Raw genomic sequence first — 20,720 nt, forward strand, 5'->3', positions numbered from 1 at the left:
CAACGGAGCTAATTACAACTTTTTAAATTCGTATAAAAAGTTCTCTTCAGTATTTTGCTAGCTTCTAGAAAATCTACAGTAACACAATTTGAACAAAAGATAAGGCAGTTATCAAAAGAATCTGGTTTCTGATTGAACACACCACATATCGTAGTTTGAAAAAATGTGTTCACGCATGAAATGAGCCCTACTGTAACTCAAGGAGGGTATTACAGGAAAAAAAAATGCAGGATAAGTGTTTTTTACTCTCTTTATTAGCTTCTGCAAAACGCTGTGTAGAACAAATCATCGACCTCAAAATGCAGTAAAAAGATTTCTTAGTGGGTTCACTGCTTCTAAGCTTCAAAATGGATACTCACAGGTGAACAACCATCAACGCACAGAGGATAGCTTTCATAAAAGAGATTTTTCAAAATAAACTATGAATTCAAGACACGATTTTTTTTCAAAATTAACATGGAGGTAGAAAAATTATGGGTATAGAAACAAACTACAAGAAAAAATAGAGGATTTGCATGTGAGTATTATACAAAACATGTTTAAGAGCACTTGTAAACAGATTTTTGAAAGCACTAACACTTGAAGTCAAGCAAAATCCTACAAAAATCTTTGCATAAAATTCTAGGGTCTAAGTAAACAAGAATGTATCATGGAGATAGAAATATAAACAATTAGAATCACCGAGCAATATGGAAGTATTTCTTAGAGGACTACTGAATCAGAAATTTGTATAAACTTTATTATGAGGTGAGAATATACGGATAATTTCATACTACAACTTCTGACGCATTGTCTGCAAGGATAAAGAACCCCGCACAATCCTTATGGGAAATGGCTCTCTCTACAATCTGATGAAACTTGGATATGTTGTTCAGCTAGTCATTCTAATCAAAAGTTCTCATGGGCCGAAAGAGATCCCATGAGCGGTTCCCGGGATATTCGCCATTTTATGTGCGTAAATTGAGGTTCTACTGGCTGGACCATTGTGCGGCGCCTCTTGTGCCCTTCCCTTCCAGTCCACTCTGGCCGCTTTCTGCTTCCCCGCCACCCATACTCGAGGCTCGGACTCCGACGCTTTGGAGGCTTTGCTCATCGTTGCCGAGCCGGGTGGTCACCATAAGCGTCGGAGTCCGAGCCTCGAGTATGGGTGGCGGGAAAGCGGAGAGCGGCCAGAGTGGACTGGAAGGGAAGGGCACAAGAGGCGCCGCACAATGGTCCGGCCAGTAGACCTCAATTTACGCACATTAAACGGCGAATATCTAGGGAACCGCTCATGGGATCTCTTTCGGCCCATGAGAACTTTTGATTAGAATGACTAGCTGAGCAACATATCCAAGTTTCATCAGATTGTAGAGAGAGCCATTTCCCATAAGGATTGTGCGGGGTTCTTTGCCTTTATTTTTGACCAAAGTGGTGCACCAAAACTAAGAATGATTAGTTTCAAGATCTAGTTGTTGCTCAGTTTAAACTTGTCACAGGAAGCAAAAACGAGGGCATCCTTCGGTTTAAAATGAGCTCATTCAGAGTAGGTCAAAATAATTCAACAGAAGTTAGCATGTTTGATCATAAAGCGCCAGGGTATCTTTAAAAAGCGAATTATTACAAAATACAGTAATCTGCTGATGAAAAAGACTTAAATAGCTATGGAAAACATCATTAGGAGTAAATGGTCATAGTTTCAAGGGAATTTAAAAAACAAGTAAGGTGGGTAAAGGATGGGTCAATATGTAGAATACAATGTATACATACATGTATACAATGTATATGTCAAAGGGAAATAGTCAAATCAGGCATTTTGTCAAATGCCTAGGCAAATAGTCACTTATTCTTACCAAGATTGAAATTTTGATTTTTTACCTTAATTTTAGACAGAATAATTCATTGCTTCTGTAAGAAAGAATTCGCTGTAAAAATATGCATCATACAATAGTATTTTAAATGATTTTAAGATATTGAATCCACATCTCTCATGAAATTTTCAGCACGTCATAAAACATAGAATTTTCCAAATTTCAACATTTAAATGTACATGCTTTGGCATGTAAAAAGGAAGGAACAAGGAGAGTTCGCAGATTTCAAGAGTTGTTCTTCCCAAAATATTGAAAACCCGTGAATTCCTCGCCATAAATATACAGAATTCCTTAAACTGTCAAAATTTGACTACCGGCCTAGGTATTTGATAAAATGTATGATTTGACTAAGTGCCTTCAACATATACAGACATGTATACATTGTAAAAACATTGGCTTTTAGTACAGAATTCTCGAGTTGATCAAGCGACTAGTCATACAAAACAAACAATTAAAAATAGAACAATATAAAGGCATAAAAAAACAAGACAAAAAATGCTGACTGGATACTTCTGAACCGATCAAAATCAATTCTATTCCGCCATGCTACAATGTGCGTTCCTCTCCGGATCAGCCATTGTGGAAGGCGATAAAAAAGCATATACTTCTGAATCGATCATTATCAATTCTATTCCATCATGCTACAATTTGCGGTCCTCTCTGGGTCAGCCATTCTGGAAGACGATAAAAAAGCATTAATGAATGATGTGTAATATTAAGCACTATATACAAGGCACACTCACTGGTCAAGAGCTTTTTAATTAGAAATTTTTCAAATTTTAGAGAGGGGTTTCGAAGAAAATTCAAAGTGAGATTTTTGAACAAGATCAATGATCTTGATAAAGGTGGCCATTGCTCTATGATTCAAAATCACAGACCCACTTTTGTAGATAAGCTGTGCCCTTTTCCATACATTGAAGCATTACTCTTGCAACTTCTACTCTGTGTTACAACAAATAGGATTCTTCATTTTACATTATCTATTTAATGTAGTATAAAAGCTGAGGTTTACTAGTTGTATTCAGAGATAAAAATTCGTCTTAAATGTGGACTAGTATAGAAGTAAACGAGGGTTCCGTCATTCCTTTTGCAAATCTCTTACTCTGCCTTAAAATAAAGTCAGCAAAACCTTTCCAGATTATAGAGCATTTGAGTTCTGCCAGTCCAAAATCCAGAATAAGAAATCCTGATTTCAAAAGATAGAGCATTGTGGAAACACTATTTTAAATTAGAGAATTGATTAACCCAAAGATCATGGTCCAAAAATTTTGAGTTACAGTGAGAAAATTCAGGATTTCCAAAAATTTATTTTCTTCACTTCCCTTGACTTAAAAATTTTTGAACTTCCCGACTTTCCCTGGCCAATAAGCTTAGATTTTTTTCTTATGATAGCACTGACTTCCCCTAAACTTGGGACAAAATTTCCATATCTAGAGAGTCAACTTGTGGGTAAAGGTATTCAGCAGTTGTACTTGCTCTCTCCAATATCACAGGCTTTTTCCACAGCAGTTAAGAGGACTGATAATATAGCAGATGTGGTCTTCTCTTAAAATTGCTGTATTTTAATCAACATTTGCATCAAATTTGAAGTTCTTCAGCTCAGCTTTTAGAGGATGATTTGCTCTATAATGAATTCCTTGACCAAACCCTATTGCTTTACAGAGGTTGAAATGCACAGCTTTGAAGAGTTTGGACGCAATTTTCACAAGACTTAAAACTTAACCCTCAATGGCATAGCGTTACGAATTTGCAGCAACATATTTTTTGGGTTTTTAAAAATGAAATCTGACCTCTGTGGCATGGTTTAACAAATTTTGATTAGTTTTTTTTTGTAGAATAACTTATTCTATTCGAAAAAAATGATAAAAAATTTGAATGCTCACCGGAAAATAGATAGATCATCGGAGGGGTCCACTGTTGAGCAATCTTGCGGAGTCAAGAATATAAACTGACTGCGAGATTTTTCAGCAAAACCAAGTAACATTTGGACGATGTGTTCGCGATTGACATTGTCCTGTTAAACATAAAACCAAAAATTCATAAAACGAAACAAGTTAAAAAAGACAGCATGAAAAGTTACAAGGGTACGCTGGGTACTAGTAAAATATAAAAGACATGCTTGTCAAGTGTGTTAACTTGTTTGACATAAAGTACTAAAATCAAAGTTGACATTTGAAAGGGAAGCACAAAAAAGTTAACTTATTAATATTTTGAAGGAAGTAAAATAATTTTACCAGGTTACCTTAGAGAAACTCACCTCTTTCAGTTTCTCAATCATGACTAAAATTTAATTACAATTGAGCTCTTGCTGCTAGAACCAAGAAAATTGAGTCTGCTTTAGACCAAGAAATAGCCAGAACAGAGGGCTTCTATATTGTGTCTATGTTCGTAGATAGTGACACACATACTACGGAATGTTTGAATAGGCACCTTCAATGCATTGATCAAACTACATAAATACTCCAGTTCCACTTTAGAATCCAGGAATTCAGTATGGAGGAAAAACTGCTGCCGCAGAGAGTTCAAGATGACGATAAAATGCTATTTGGCAATAAAATGTTTCCGATTCCGCTCAGCCACTTCTGTTTGAGTGTATTTACAAAAAGGCAGAGTAAACGAGATCTTCTCCCTTTTCTTCCTTTTTTTAAAGGTATGATGTAGGCCAATGCAAAGGTGTTCAGAATCAATCTGAAAAATTTGAAGGGATAAGAAAACTTCCTTTTCAACTATTGTTGATTCTTTCCAGCCCTGAGTCCGGCAAAAATTAATGAATTTTCCATGAGCAAATGAACTGCCGGATGGTTTACTGTCTGAGAATAATAACACAGCTTCTTCACTGGGAGTCAATTTTGGGAAATCTTATTTTTCTGACATTCAAATATGTAATATACAAAACATTGGTTAATCAATTAATTTCTTTGATAATTTAAGGCTTTCCAATAAAGCCCTCAACACATCCACTGTTTCAATGAAAAATAACACAAAGGCCAGAGTGAATGATTTTCAAAATGAAAATAAAACCAACCATGAACACATCGAATTCATCCATACTATAGAAGGGAATGTTGGTGACACTCCACAGAGACATGATGAAGGCTACAGATGAGTATGATCTCTCTCCACCAGATAGCGAAGTCGTATCCACAGATTTTGACCCCCCATCAGTGGGGGAAACCATGATAGCGATTTCCTTCTTTTTATGGTCGATATCGAGGGCACCCTGAAAAAAAAAATTAAAGTATTAGTGTTAAATATTAATAAAAAACAGAAAATTCAGATTGGATGTACATCCAATAGGTACTGTGCCCCTCTAAATAAACACCTTCCTAATGTGTAGCCAAGTGCAAAAACTTAAGACAATCAACCGAAAACCCCCACTCGGCGATGTAAGAATTGCCCCGATAAGTCAAACTTTTACATTGTCCTGTCAAACTTTCTCATACGGGTGATGTTTAAGATTTATGGCTAACTTGAACTGCAACCAAAATAACATCTGCTGAACTTGAACAAATTTGTCCCCACAGGGATTAATTTTTCTCCATTTTCAACAATTAAAGCCAAATCATTGCAGGTTCGGAAGAAGCCAGTCACAAAGATTATCCGATCAATAACTCTGATGATCTACTGTGGATCAGATTCAGTGTTGCTGAGTACGACGCAGGAGTTCATGCACATTCATGTACACTCAATTGCGCAGTCCACTTAGACAAGATAATAAAACAACAGAAGATAGAGAATGACCCACCGATTAGACGACATTGGAAGGGGAATCATCAGACGAGAAGTGCATACCTCAGATTGCAATATTATAAGTATCCGCTTATGTTCCACTTATTCAAAAGGAAACTAACCATTAGTTTCTTTAGACATTTTCTGTGAATTTTCTTCCCTCATTCTTGAAAATATCACAAGCAAATGCGAGGAGACGTTTTGATTAGTTTTTCTTTAAGAAAATAAAATATAATAGGGGATTTTTAAAAATTGCAAGTGTTCGCACTAAGCCATCACTATGTATGATGCACTGCAATAGAGACGAAAGAAAAATCTCGTTGAGGAAGAATTGGTGGAGCAGTGCAATTATTCTATTTTTGCATTCTGATGCTCTTTCTTGTAAGCGGCAAGCCAAGTGAGGCAAAATCAGCCATGCTGTTCCACGGCAGGTGAATAATAAATGAAAATGACAGTATATACTTTAATGAATTATGATAAAATCACGACTGCTGCCAATGCAATTTAAAATACCTCACCGGCATGCACTCATGTGCTTACCTATCTGAAATCAGAGACCAATACCACTTTAGTTTCTTATTTTTGCTGCAAACATAGTAGAGGCTAGGTCCTGTTAGCTGAATACTTCTTGGTAAATACTGATTTGTGAACACTTCCGTGGCAGTGAGGTTTCTTTAAAGAAAATTTGCAGATGCTATGATTTTACCAAGATTCATAAAAATACATGTTGTCATATTCGTTTAGTATTCACTGACCTTTGTACAGCATGACTGATTTTGCCTCGGCTGGTTATTTTTGCGCCAGCAAATCGTTTTAAATTGTTTTTGCAGGTGCTGTGACTTTATATTGATTCATCATTGAATTGTTACAGTGAACCAAATCGCTCTATATATACTTTCATACATATATTAACACCCATCTGTCCAACTCAGCTGTATTTGGAAATTTGCTGGAAGACATTCAGCCAGGAAAATTTTTGGAATCCTTGCAGAAATTTCTATGACGTGACATGGGCGTATCAAATTTTTCAATTTTCGCTTAGATTGGACTCGAACTTGGTTCTGCTACAGTTCCTATTTAGTAGAGGTTGACTACAACACTATTTAAAAAATTGGATTAACTATTTTTATAAGGGGAAAAAGTTGCACGACAAAAAATATTGCTCAACTTACTTGGTACTTCCTCATTTTAAGTGCCATCTGGAAGTGAATCTTGACATCTGCTGTTACAAATTGAATGTTTTTTGTACACATTTTGCTACGAGTAAGAGCCAATCTATCGTAACGCTGGAAGCAAGATACATACATCCATCACAATTATGATAAAAATTTAAGCATGATTTACTTAAATTACATTTAATGCCTCTGACTATACTGAATTTTTGTGTTCCAACTACGCACATTGAAGAACTTTCTGTTAAAGATAACATCTCATTAGGATAGAGACCTAGATCATCAAGACAGGCGCAAAAATATGGACCAAAGTCCAAACAGAGGTTGGAGGTATTATATTATGTGAATTCAAGCAACGAAACTACTAAGAGATGTATATCAAAAGAAGGTATGACTTAAAAAAAAAAAAAAAAAAAAAAAAAAAAACCATCCTTGAGTCTCATTTTTGTACGTACATATTTTACTGGAGAACTTTTGAAGTTATGCGCGAAAGCTAGAGCTACATGTACGGGGGATTCTAAAACGGTCACCAAGAAAGCTGACAGGTGGTGAGCAGACTCTGATAAAAAGTTTTTCCTGCTCTTGAATTGATGTCTTAATGACGGCAGAGCAAACATTTTTGAGGACCTATTTCAACAGTGATGCTACATGTCAATCCTGGGTAATTTGAATGAGCTAAAACCTCCACCTTTTTGAGCATGGGGTTAGTGACAGAGATAGTTGTTTCATCTCACCTCACTTTCCACTCAATGGCAATTTAGATTAGCTGTTTCTTGATTGATAGTGAGGAAGTAAGTCTTTGAAAGCGAGTTATGGTGTGGCTCATGCAGGCTTAGATTTGAGAAATTTACGATTATATTTTTTTAAAAGAAAATAAATGAACTATCAATAAACTGAAAAATAGTTGATTATCTCAGAATACGCGTGCCACCAACACAGAGGCAACAGACATCTCACAGAGATAATGGGGCAAAAATTCTTGTCTTTATTAGGGGATTCTGTAAGTTCTGGATGAATTTATTTTTTTCATGATTTCCGCCATTTTCAAGCCCAGCAGGCACCCAGCAAGTAAAGAGATAAACAATAATTCGAACCTTAATTTTTTTCCATTGCTACTTGGAAATTCTCGCACTAACTCTTGCTGTGAGGTTAAGCGCCCTTTTCTATTCATGAGTAAAAGCATGTAGATACATCTTACGAAAATAGAAGCCCCCTTTATCTCCTAAAAAAAAAGGGGGGAAAAAAGCGAAATTCATCCTCCAGATTTTTCAAGATCTCATTCAGATGTTCTGTAAGTTTGGAAATACGAACCTCAAATAATGCTGCTAATTTTTCCTGGGCTTTTGTAATTTTCTTGAGAGAGTTTCTCTTCTGTAGAATTTCTATTTTAAGTTCTTCATACGAGATATGCGACTCCCTACCAGCTTCTCTGATATGTGCCTCCACTTCTCGGTGATCCCGGTCAATGGTTGCCATATCGCTGGAATAATAAGTCAGGAGTATCCATGAGGAGTGGTCAATAACATGAGAACAAAGCACAAAAACATAGCCCGAATATACGAATAAAGAGGAGATTTAATTAAAATATGGGTAAATAAGGCTAAAAGATTATTAAAACACTAAAACACAGGACGTTTCGAGCTGTTACCAGCTCATTTTCAGCTGCGAAAAACCTAAAAACAAGTAAAAAATTGAGTGGCGACCTGACCCCAGCCGTTATCACGTAACCACTCTAGTAACCACACTAAGTGGTTACGTGATAACGGCTGGGGTCAGGTCGCCACTCAATTTTTTACTTGTTTTTAGGTTTTTCGCAGCTGAAAATGAGCTGGTAACAGCTCGAAACGTCCTGTGTTTTAGTGTTTTAATAATCTTTTAGCCTTATTTACCCATATTTTAATTAAATCTCCTCTTTATTAACATGAGAACTATGCTAAAACCAGTATTATGAAATTGGAAGTTGGTTCTTTTACAAGGAGAGAGTTAAAGTGTCGACTTGGAGGATGCTCCAAAGACAGTTTCAGAATGGGCCTCTAGACAAGGTATGAATTAAAGCACATTTTTTCAGCACATTCGACAAAGCATCCGTCATTTGCATGAGTTAACTTCCATTTGATTTGTGTTAAAAATACTTGTTAATATCCTGTTCCGTAACTAATTTCCGAGCTTCCTGTTGTGTGAAAATGTTCTACCTACATAAAATTTTGAAGAGGAAACATATAATGTTCGTTTCTAGTTTAGACCTTATCTAGTGATCTGTTACATTCCAGCACCACACAGGGTAAAAAACGGTCTCGGAACTACTAAAAATCTTAAATGCTTAGGATAAACATCAATCGTCTTCGACTTTGAAAGAAATCAACACGCTCTATAATTCAGCCATCTTAGGATGATCGTCTTAGCCCTTCAAGATGAAAAGAGAGAGAATAAGAGGAAGAGAAAAAAGACGTATCCCTTACAGTGATTTGATGCAAATTTGCAATTAGTGTAAATGAAGTTGAGAATTCAACGAAAATCTTGACTTTCAGAAGGGTTACTGCTCACACCATTTTTTGAGTGTTCGAGCTCAGTTGTGTGGCGTGAAGTTTTTCTCTTCACTCATATACAACCTGCTGGCTGATAGTTGAAATTGATAAAAAAAGAAGACGCAGAGAGTATGGAGTGATCCTATTGGTTGAAATGTGTGATTCTTATAGACTAAGGTAGAACTAACTATGACTATGATGAACTAACTGATGGGTCTTTCGTGGGTTGCCGTTAGTTACTCTATTACCTGCTTCCTTTGTCCATTTCAACCACCTACTTCCACTAATGGGATGCCTTCATAACCCTTTTGTCTTCTTTGTATAAATTTCAATCATCAGCCCGCTGCTTCTCATTTTTCTCATTGAAGCTCATGAGGCATACAAAACAAACAGAGGCCACAGACTGCTTTCCTTCTTATGATTGTTTTCCTGATTGGTTCTAAGCAGATATTAAGGCGTGTGCCTATCAGGGTAAGACCTCCTGTCATGCCACTGATGGTACTTTGGGTTATCCTATCAGTATGATCTGAGTTTTTCTTTTCCTTTTATGGTTAGACATCGCAAACTAACAAAAAAAAATTATAATAATAAGAGGAAAAAATTCAGATTATAATGCTAACCGAGTTTCCATTTCCGGACCAAGCTTGGCTGCTTCCTGTCTTTCAGTTTCTTCTTGTTTCTTCAAATCTTGTATTTTTTTTTCAATTATCGTTATTTTTTTGGAGGCTTCAACCACCCTGTTATTCAAACGCTTCTTTTCAGCCACTAACTCTTTCAGCTGATCCTTCTTGGCATCAAGCTCCTTAGAGATTTCAGAATCTTCACCGGTGCTAACAAATTTTTGAGTTTTTTCACAGGCCTCCCTTGAGGAGGCCATTTGAAGTTTTAAAAATTCAGTGTTTTCCTTGAGGTTGCTAATTTTTGTCTCGGTTCGTGTGATATCGTTTTTCAGGTCTTGTAATTCACCTTTTAGAAGAGGCAAACGATACTCTTCGGTGTCCGTTTCTTCCTCATTGTTGAGCTCTCGCCGAATGTCAGCCATTTCCTTTCTTTTGTCTCCAGCTATACGTTGCCATTTTCTTATTTGAGTTTGGTTTGCCTCCAATTCTTGTTGTAATGGCGGAAGTTTATCACTCTCTAAGGCAATCTGTTGGTTGATTTCTTCAATTTTTTCTGTCAATGAATTTCGTGCTTCATCAATGCTAACTTGGAGCCATTGGCTGCGATGATTTCTACGGGGATCTAACCCATCGTACTGACGATAGCTAGGGGCTGGAAAGTAAGTGTCAGCAAACTTGTTGATGCACCTGGTGCAATTTCTCGGAACTCTTTGAACATTCTCCATCAAGTTACAGATTATGTCATTATTGTCAATCAGAAGGACAGTTTCAATGACACGAAAGTCGATGAGGGTATTTGCAACATCTGGATCACTGATTTCTAAAGCTCCAAACAAACTTTGGTACTGTTTGTACTTGACCTCTTTGTTGTGTACAGGATACAGTGTGTTGTTAAATGTTCCACAATGTATATCCGGCCTTCTCTGATTGCGGCAAACCTCTCGCATTATCCTCATGAGAGTGTCATTGTCTTTTTTATTGTCAACAATGAAGCTTTTCAACAAATCCGGTCCTAAGAATCTCTCTATTGCTGGACCCCATTCTGCATCCTGCACTTTGACATACTGACCGAGAGGTCCTTTGGGTCTATGCTTGAAAGCACCTCGAGCACAGGCTTGATTTATCCGTTCGTTAAGTTGCTGCATAAAGGGACCATAAATATTCAAAGTATTTCCAGCATCTTGTAATTGGGATAACTGATGGCTTAAACTCGTTTTTTCTCTCTCAAAGCGCTTAATCGTTTCCCTGATTTCAGACATATTTTTTGACGTGTTTGCTGCTGTACTTCTCAGCACAGATATTTCCCTATCTGCTTCTTGAACAATTGAAGCTATTTCTCTTAGTTGTTCCTCTAACCCTTCTCTTTTTTTTTTTATCTGAAGAAGCTTTTCGCTATTTTCGGAAGAGGAGGATTCAAGCCTTGTTATTTCCGTTTCTAAAGTGGTCATGTCATTCTTTTTCCTATCGATTTCTTTAGTTGAACTTTTCAATTCATCAGCTTTGGTGGCATATTCCCGCCTGATGCACTGATATTCCTCACGCTTTTGCTTGTGAGCATCGATGTACTCTTTAATTTTGCTCCGATTTTCGTCTACAATTTGCTCCAAGTCAGCTATATTTTTCTTCAATTCATCTTCTCCTTCTATTTTTACATCCAGAGATTTCTGAAAATCTTGATGTTGTGCAGTTTGATTCTCTAAATTTGCTTCTTGCTCACGAATTTCATTTTGGCGTTTGTGAACTTTAGCCCAAAAGTATTCTGTTTTAAGAGTCTCTTCTTTATTCCTATACTCTTCCACTCTGCGAAGCAACTTTTCTTTTACTTCCAACTTTGAGAGCTCATTTTCTAGATGCTCCTTTTCTGATGTTCTCACATTAATTCCCTCATTGATGGCTATTTTATGATTAATTATTTCTCTGAGTAGACTTTCCATCTCATCAATCTGAGTTCCTCTAAGAAAAAATTCATACTTCTTTGCAGCATTTGTACTAGCGAAAAATGTTCTAGCAGTATCCTGATTCAAAATGGCAACAGGATTAAAAACTTGAATCTGGAGATAAGCTAGCATCCTGTCCAACTCATCTTTCTTTGCAGAAATCAAATGGCCTGAAACAAAGAATTAAACGATAAGATGTTAGCTAATAGATAAATTGTTCACACGAAACTAAATGTGACTTCCGAACGGGTATAGTAGATGACATTGGACTAAACAATATGCATTTTAACAGTAATGCTAATGATACAATTTTGATTTTAGTTAATATATCGAATGAAAAATTTTAACTAGAGGTACCTGGATTACATACCCTTATAGGATTCACGAGTTTTGATAAAACAAAAATCTATAGACCGCCAAATCCACTAGGAGGGAAAACTCATCAAAGGCTGGATTATTGATCCTTCACCCCCCATATTCCCATGGAGCATCTCTTGTGAATTAACGGTCCAAATTCAGCCAATAATTTTTTAAAAAATGGTGCCCACCTGATGTCAAAACAATTTATCTTTAGCTACCAAAGGAGGAAAAAAAGGAAAAGAGCAAAAAGAAAAGGAAAAAAGGCACAAAAAAAAGTGGGAAAAAGAAAAACTTCTAGAGCTTCATCAATCTTAAATCTAGAAGAAAACTTAGGCACTAGGGGTCTATTTAGATTCGATCTAAAATCAATATTTCCCGAAAAAGCAACAAGACTTTTCTTCTTCCCAGAAAAGGTTATTTTAAAAAACTGTAGATAGAGATCAAGGCATGCACAATTGAGGACACCGCACCAAGAACAGCCTATAACTGGAAACCGCGTTTTGAGAAAAACGCATTGAAAGTTTTGTTTTTGATGTACTGCGCAGACTTTCCTATGCAGGTACCCTGTTTTGGTGTTTTTGGGTGACCTGACCCTTCTATTGAAGGATGCCGGGTAGATTTTGCGATACATTTTGGGTTTACACTCTAATACATTTAATTTAAAAAAGCGGTTTATAGGCCATTATTACGCCCAACAGTCATTTTGATGGCAATATGAAGTATAAATCATTTTAATCACGCATGATTAACGTAAAATGAAAGAATATTGATAGTGAGTAAAGAAAGGGGTAACTAGCACCTTATAGGCCCTTAAGTTGATAGGCCCGTTTATAGGTCGTTCTTGCACCCATCGATCCAGAGGCCTGACTTTACTCAGAAAAAAAAAAGGTTTTTCGACCTTGAGCCATTACCTATCTATATTCTATCGCTACCACAGCATAGTCCAGGGTACGTAGAATCCGAAAAGCAGATGGGCGTAATAACGACCTATACGCCTATAAGCTGTTCTTGGTGCGGAGTCCTCAATTAAAGACAAGTAAGAATTAGATGCATTTAAATCAGGAGGAACTATCTCCACTGTGACCTAAGGCCTTATAGGCCCATAAGAATTCATGCTCTACGGGGCCCATGTCACATTGGAGACAGTTCCTTTCGATTAAAATATGCCTACTTCACACTTATGAATTTCGTTTTTGAACTTATTCAGTTGTTTGGACTGGGAGAAGTCACCAAATCCTTACCTCTTTCACTTTTGAGTTTTAGAGAACTCGATGATTCTGTAAATGTCCTAGAAATAATTATTTTACTGCCATACATCTCGGGTCTATACGCACGATCTCCTCTATTGTCCAGAACAATTTCAATGGCAGCAGTGTGACACTTCGTTTTGATGAGTTCTGAAAAAATTACAGCAGATTCAGTACCTATGAAGTTACTAGGTGTTGTGTTTCTCATTTAGGTGTAATTCTCTCATTTAAGAGTCTAAATACAAATAATTAGAATAGATAGAACCCAGCAAAGACTTATTTGAATCAGTTCCCGGTTAAACCTTACTATCTTCTGGAAAATTTCCCTTCTTGACCTCCTGATTAAAAGCCTCAACAGGCACAAGGTTTTGAAAATTCTAGTTGTCATTAAGTGAGAGGCTGAACTGTTCAAAGATCATGATTTCCGGGAGAAAATTATTCTTAAATTATGAACAATTAACTTCTTGAACTTTGAGAGGCCCTCCACAAACTTCTGAGCGACAGATGGAAACTTTAACTTTCGGTGATTCAACACTTGCTTATGGATAAATGTAAGGCAACAACGGTCATCACTCTTTTAATGGCTGTATTGATCGACCGACTAGGTGGATGATGAGCTTTGGGTGACATAATGAGCCGAACAAGTTTACCATACTTTAGTTTGTTTACAAAACAAACGTACTGGACTTGTTGTTAGAACCATCCAACTTGTAGGTGGGCCAACAGTTGAATGTTGTAGTTCTGAAAGTAAAAGCTACCATCATTGCCAAGATAGCAATGGAGGGACCCGGTCTCAAATCATGTAGATATAGCAGTTCTGCTTCATGACTCAGGTCATTCAGGTGTCATAATGGATGAAATTCATCACTAGGTGGCCAAAGGAGGAGAGTAAAAGGGACTGAGAAGGTTTTAAAAATGAATCATGAGCCTCAAAAACCCATTTTTAGACTTAACGGAACAAAAACCAATCCATGGACTAAGGTTCATCATTTTCTCATGGATTGGTCATATTTCTGCAAATTTAATTTTGGTTAAATAATGCCCTTGTGTGTCCCAATACCTGCACGTTGATCGTTGAAACTGATAAACTAATAAGAAAAAAGGAGTATGGAGCGGTCTTGGTAGTTGAAATGTGTGGTTCTTGTAGACTAAAGGAGAAAATGATGAACTAACTAGAGGGTCCCTCGTGGGTTGCCACTAGTTAGTCTATTACCTACCTCCTTTGTCCATTACTACCACTCGCTTCCACCAATAGGATCCCTCCATATCCCTTTTGTCTTCGTAAGGGCTTTTCTTTGAATGATCCGTGGTACCATCGATCACCAAAATGTGTTCTTAAACTAATCCGTCAGCTCTGATGTCAGGACCGTTGGTTGATCGGCCAATGGATTTGGTACCACCGATCACTGATCGGAGGTAGCGGTCATTTCTCCGATACAAGTTCTATCAGTAGATCAGCTAACCTACAAAACTCGTCTCCTCGTGGTTGATTGGTCAGATTTTTTTTTTTGTAGGTTAGGAATTTGCTTTTGTTAACGATTGTATCCATCCGAAGAAGGAGAAAAGTTCTCAAACTACCGACTGATCGGAGGCCATCGATGGTCAAAATGGCGACCGATGGATTTCCACCGGTACTTTCACTGATCATTAGAAGAAAAGCCCTTTTGACTTTCGCTTTGTCTGCTATTTTCAACGATCAGCCTACGGTATCCCATTCCCATACATGCATCCTCTGTATGCCATGTTGACTAAAAGGTTTAATCATAAATTCTTTGTATTGGGCTTGGTCCATTGGAAAATAAGGAAAATTAAATTGAATTTTTTAGTACAGAGGCAGATAGGTCTTAATGCTCGCAATGTCCGACCTGCTAATGAAACCTAAGGATTTCAACCGCAAAAACTTGAAAGTACCTATGCAATTTTAGACTCTTTTCAATGACTAAATTAAGATATGTTTCTTGGTTCCGAGAATAAAAAGGTTTTTTGGTTCAGAATTTATCTAGGTAAGAAGATTTAACCTTTTCCCCCCTTAATGCCTATCAATTTTTTTTAAGGCCTGAATATTTAGGAAAAGATGGGCTCTGGTATGAGCGATCAATACCTGCAGTTTAAAGCTCATTGGGGGGGGGGGGGGAGGGGGGAGTGTTAAGTAACAAGTAAACAAAAGTAATACTTTCACATCATGCTACTTGGTGGGCCATACCAACAAGGGAAGGCAATTTTTGAGAAAAGTTTATACCTCAGAAAATTCTTAAATTGACCAAGGCAATCAAACCTTAAATTTTTGTCCGTTTACCCTAGAATACTGGGTAAACGAGTCTGAGTCTGATCTTGGCTGAAAAGGCATAGAACATTTTTGTAAGACTTCATCAAGTAGCAGCCATATGCAATTTCGATCACTTGTTTTTTTAGGTTTCATACACCTAAATAATTTCTTGAATGGGAGACAGGTTGACTATTCACTGTTTAAAAGCGCACCTTGTCATAACTAAAATGCTCTTTTTCTCAAACCTACCATCTTAGTCAAAAGTCCTTTTACCGGAGGACTCCTCAAAAGTAAAGATTATTAGACATGAAGGTCGTCAATTTTAAAGACTCCTTGATAAGAAGATGGAGGCTTTAGGAACTATATTTTGGTGGGGGGGGGGGATTATCATGGTTCCAGAAAATGGACCACTAGATACGGTACGAATTTCAGCATTCTGAAACATGTTTCTTACCCAAATTTTCAGGTAAAACACAATGCGCATAACAGAAATTCCCGAAGTCAACTCCTTACGAAGATATTTAATGATTCTTGGTGCGTGAATTCAAACTACCTGCTCATGAAAACTCAATGCTCTACGTGATTTACATCGCACGCTAAACGTTATCATGACAGTCTCTACAATATACAAATCTGGCAACCTCAATCTCAACGCTTTAGCTCAGCTATAGCAGACTTCTCATAGTTTGAACAACACATGGTGGGAAATGAACATTGCTCGATTGAGAGGCTTGCTGAACCCGTTGTAGAGCGCAAGTTGACTCACGTAGAGCTTTGAGTTCCTTGCAAGCGGGCAGTTCAAATTCCTCGTTACCAATGTAAAATAAAAACGTTAGTATCTTTGTTAGGAGTTGATTTCAGTGATTTTAGTTGCACGAATCGTGTTCTATGTGAAATTCTGGTCAAGAAATATGTATCAGAATGCTTAAATTCATACCTTGCCTAGTAGTCCATTATGGCAGAAAACAGATTCTGCATCCTAAAAATTATTAAATAATTAATGACACTTACTTTTCAATGAAACAGCTCTATTTGTTGCTGCAGCCCTGGCACCCAAGGCGATACATATAGCAGTTTGTATGGCACTTTTACCAGAGCCATTTTTTCCAATGATTAGATTTGCTCGCGGATTTAATTCAAATTGTAAGTTCCCGTGGCACATGAAATTGGTCAAACTTAACTTGAGAATTGTGCCGGCACACGTCTGAAAAAATCGCAGAAGACTTATTAAATACAAACCAGTTATTGATTGATTGAATTACTTAGGTGAACAAGAAGGTCGGATATTGCATTCATTAGAATTGCTGAGAGCAAAACAATAACAGGTTGTTTATAACATTGGTGAGGGTTTCAAGGATCTTCATTTTGCGACCTTTTCAGAAGGGTAATGGGAGGAAAATCATTAGTCAGATACTCCTTCTGTTTTTAATTGACAGATCAGCTCATTTTTCCTCATCTATGTTGAAGTGAAAAAATCTTCAATGTCATAAGGCGTACAATGCACTTTTTCTGTTAAAAAAAATTTTTAACAGAAAAAGAAGAGAGAGAAGCAAATGATTCAGTTTGACTGGTCTTCCAAAAACCTACTGTAAAAAATAAAAACCAGGCTTTTTTGGACATAAAAAACTACTATCAATAACTGCTACTGGAAAATAACAAGCCAGAAATTTCGAATACGTAGAGTACGGGTGTAATTTGAAAAATAACTCTAATTCCTTTTCTTTTCATCGTTAAAATGGTCAAAATTAGAGTTGGACAATTTAAAGTACAGAGCTTCAAAATGATTCATCTGCTTAAATAAATTTTAGAGCTCATTGTCGTTCTTTTCTGTTAGCTAGCATCGATGAACAAATGTCAAAAACGTCATGGAAATTAAATGTTTCAGGATCAGTGGGTCTAGAATATTTCCTCCAAATTTGGAAATGTTTCCAACCGGCAATATAAAATAGGAAAATACGTAATCTGGATTTTTAATATGTTGATGGCCCAAGAGTAAAACCACACATCATTACAGGGTTTCAAAATGCTCAGTGCTTGTATCTTTTTTTTTTTTTTTGTAAGAGAAACAGGTCAACTTTAGGGATCAACATTAATACAGAATATTCTGCTACCAGAGAAGAAGAGTCAAAGAAGTTTTCAAAAAATTATTGACTAGTTTGCCTAAAAAAAAAAATCAAATATGCCAGGAAGTCTGAAACATCACAAACAAAGATATGTGTTTCGCATTATGAACATTGATGTGTTTTTTTTACAATAGGTACACAAAGTGGTATGCAATGTCTCATTCAATTTGTATGCGTACCAATTATGCGCAAAATGGAGATCCTGCATTCTCATTGTGTACCTATAGAGCCTCGACTTCAAGGTCTGCAGAAAAACCTTGGTAACAAATCTACTGACGAACAAGGATCAGGACACAACGTCACTCTTGAGAATTTGGGAAAACATGTAAAAGAGGCTAAAACTTGGTCTGAACTTTAATTCCTTACTACACTCGTTGAAGCTATGAAGCACAGAGATTACAAAAGCTCCCCCCTCCGCTGCCCCTGCCAAGGTATCAAAGAAATGAGGTCTTCTGACTCTGTGCAATATTGTGGGTTTTTGGCCAAGGAGATGGAGATGGCGATGGCCAATGTCCTATCTAAGCTAAAATACTTCTCCAGAGGTTTGGACTGAACCCTTCATTCCTTCAGAAATAAATAAATTCGGAACCGTCTAGCCACCGACATTTGCACATGACGCTACAGCCACAAGTTTGCTTGCCTAGCCTAACCAACGTTGTGTGGTATCCTTCACTAGAGGCACAGCCACAAGTGACTGCTCGTCATGTGTATTAGAGAATAAAATCGAGGAATTCTGCTAATACTACTCACATCAGGGGTAGTTCGTTTGCTACTCTGAGACTTTTGGCTTTGCCTCCTCCGACCCTGACTCAGTTGTGACTGCACCATTGTGTCATCTTGATGACTGGGGCCTGCAGAGCAAAAGCCTTCGTCCTGGCTTGCCTGGCTTTGTCTCACCTTGTCACGTTTGGAAGACATTGTAAGATGAGTAAGGTAATTCTCTGTAAAAGGGAGGGGAAAAAAAATTATGAATTAGTGAAGTAATATTTTGTAACAGGGAGGGGGAAAAAATTATGAAATAAAAATAAAAATAAAAAGCTTTAAGGGGGGGGGGAATTAAATTAAATTAAATATGATAAAAACTTGATTAAATCGAAACGGTTAAATAAAAAGCAAGTTTACTGATAACTTGGGATTAAGAGGACTTCTTTCATAAACCCAAAACTTAATCATCTAAAGACCAAAGTCTGAATTTTCAGATCTTTATCCAAGAAATCTGAGTTTCAGGCGACGCCTAAAATAGATCTCGATTCAACTGCCACCTGCGACGACCATGACTTTCCCTTCAGTTCCATAGCCTTGAGCGCTATGAAAGCAATCAGCTTTCACTCTGGCTGCTAAACTTTTTATACTAACAGCTGAGATTGGGTGCTCATGTTCAGGCGATTCGTCCCTGATTCTGGTGTGGTCGAACTGGCGTGGGAAACTGATTTCACATCAAATAATTAAAACATTACCGCAAATTTTGAATTTATAGCCAAAATGAGGTCAATAGCTCCTATGCAAGAGCTATGAGAGTCATTCTCAACCAAAACAAAAAAAATTGCAAAACTCGGGAAAATGAAAGGAGGATTCTTCTAGAAAAAAAACCTTACGTAAATACGATACGGAGGACCATTCCTGTGTTGAATGCGAGATTTATTTCGAAAAAGAAGACTGCTTTTATCTCTCTGAATTTGGCCAATTGATCAGTTGGGAATGATCCTTTAGGCTCGTTTGCAGGGGCTATCGTCCTTTCTTTGCTAAAAATTTAGAATCTGCCAAGATTTCTGACTTAATTGATGAAATATGTTCCACGCCAGTAGGAACATGCCAGGATCTTGGATGAATCACATAAAAGCTGTACAATTTAAACAAGGTATGCTTAGAAACTTGTTTAAGTAATTAGGTGGGCTGATAGGTAGTACCTGTCACTTCCTCAAGGCCGAACCATCCCTGCAAGGGAATAACTTAAGTTTCCTTTCAAGTGATTCAGTGGCGGGATCATTTGACTAGAAAATGTTATTGACCAGAGCTTTGTTTGGGAATGTGCTTCTCAACCCCCCTCCGCCTCGAAAGGGCAGAGCACAAGGCACCTAACACTGGCTCAATGGGCCGAGCACATTCCAGAATTCAGCAACATAAACTTAGACCTGGAGTGGTTGCAATGGTGCAAAACTGAGATCAGTAAGTATATGCAAATAGAGAGAGTTCAATTGCATACCTTGACAAAAACTTCTGTCATACAGTCAACGCCAGGTAAGTTTCAGCACTTTTACAGGCTGTGACAGAGGATCGTCCGACAACATTTTCACATAGCAAATACATACAAGGGGTAAGACGGCAGATTTTCTGACACAGCTTAAAAGTGAATAAACTCAGTTAGCACAGACTCTAAGAAGACAACTAAGACAACAAGTTGCAGCGCACTTACCTATCACAGATAAATTATCTGGGATAAGTATGAAGTTTGACTCTATCTTACATTTACGGTCCACTGCAATGAAATGTGGTTATAGTGGAACTGAATACGCAAGAAGTAAAAGGTAGACTTTTCAAGAAGCGACTAATTCTTGAAATAAGATCTAGGGCCACACCTTCAAAGCAGAGAGGCCACGAACGGTTAGAGGAAAATTTAGTTAACCGACTTACTTGAGCTATTAATAAGACGTTGAAAAGGAGATTTACTTACAAAAGTAGAGACTAAAGAATTGGAAGAATGTGAATTGAAGATTCGGTTGAATTGTCATTCCAATATCCATTTAGTTGATGTTAATGAAAGTTGGTGGAAAGTGGAAACTTGAAGATTCGAACGAACAGAACAGGTTTAAACATGCCTTCAATGTTTCCCTCCAAAATTTCCAAAATCGGCGTAGCCGCAGCCGCTGAGGTTGCCGCTGAGCCGCTACTCC

The 20,720-nt window shown here is 37.3% G+C and overlaps 1 protein-coding gene across 1 annotated transcript; it reads right to left on the minus strand.

Annotated features, from left to right (window-relative positions):
- Positions 1-236: 236 nt before the first annotated feature.
- Positions 237-20,672, minus strand: LOC109042894 (Structural maintenance of chromosomes 6). The gene is made up of 10 exons (XM_019059867.2): positions 20,501-20,672; positions 18,580-18,770; positions 16,718-16,910; positions 13,435-13,590; positions 9,897-12,003; positions 8,063-8,231; positions 6,752-6,865; positions 4,876-5,070; positions 3,734-3,864; positions 237-2,524 (listed from the first exon to the last, which is right to left on the minus strand). Exons 2-10 carry the CDS (start codon positions 18,745-18,747, stop codon positions 2,479-2,481), a joined length of 3,279 nt encoding a protein of 1,092 aa, XP_018915412.2. The 5' UTR covers positions 18,748-18,770; positions 20,501-20,672; the 3' UTR covers positions 237-2,478.
- Between the last annotated feature and the right edge of the window lie 48 nt (positions 20,673-20,720).

This window comes from Bemisia tabaci, chromosome 6, assembly GCF_918797505.1.
Source record: "Bemisia tabaci chromosome 6, PGI_BMITA_v3".
NCBI lineage: Eukaryota > Metazoa > Arthropoda > Insecta > Hemiptera > Aleyrodidae > Bemisia > Bemisia tabaci.

What these genes read in the sequence shown, in the direction of transcription:
- LOC109042894 (XM_019059867.2), bottom strand. Translation starts at nt 18,747, where the DNA reads ATGTCTTCCAAACGTGACAAGGTGAGACAAAGCCAGGCAAGCCAGGAC. An exon ending in ATGAATTCGATGTGTTCATG is followed by an intron (nt 3,865 to 4,875) that starts GTTGGTTTTATT and finishes TATGTTTAACAG; the next exon opens with GACAATGTCAATCGCGAACA. An exon ending in GATGATCTATCTATTTTCCG is followed by an intron (nt 2,525 to 3,733) that starts GTGAGCATTCAA and finishes ATCGTCTTCCAG; the next exon opens with AATGGCTGACCCAGAGAGGA.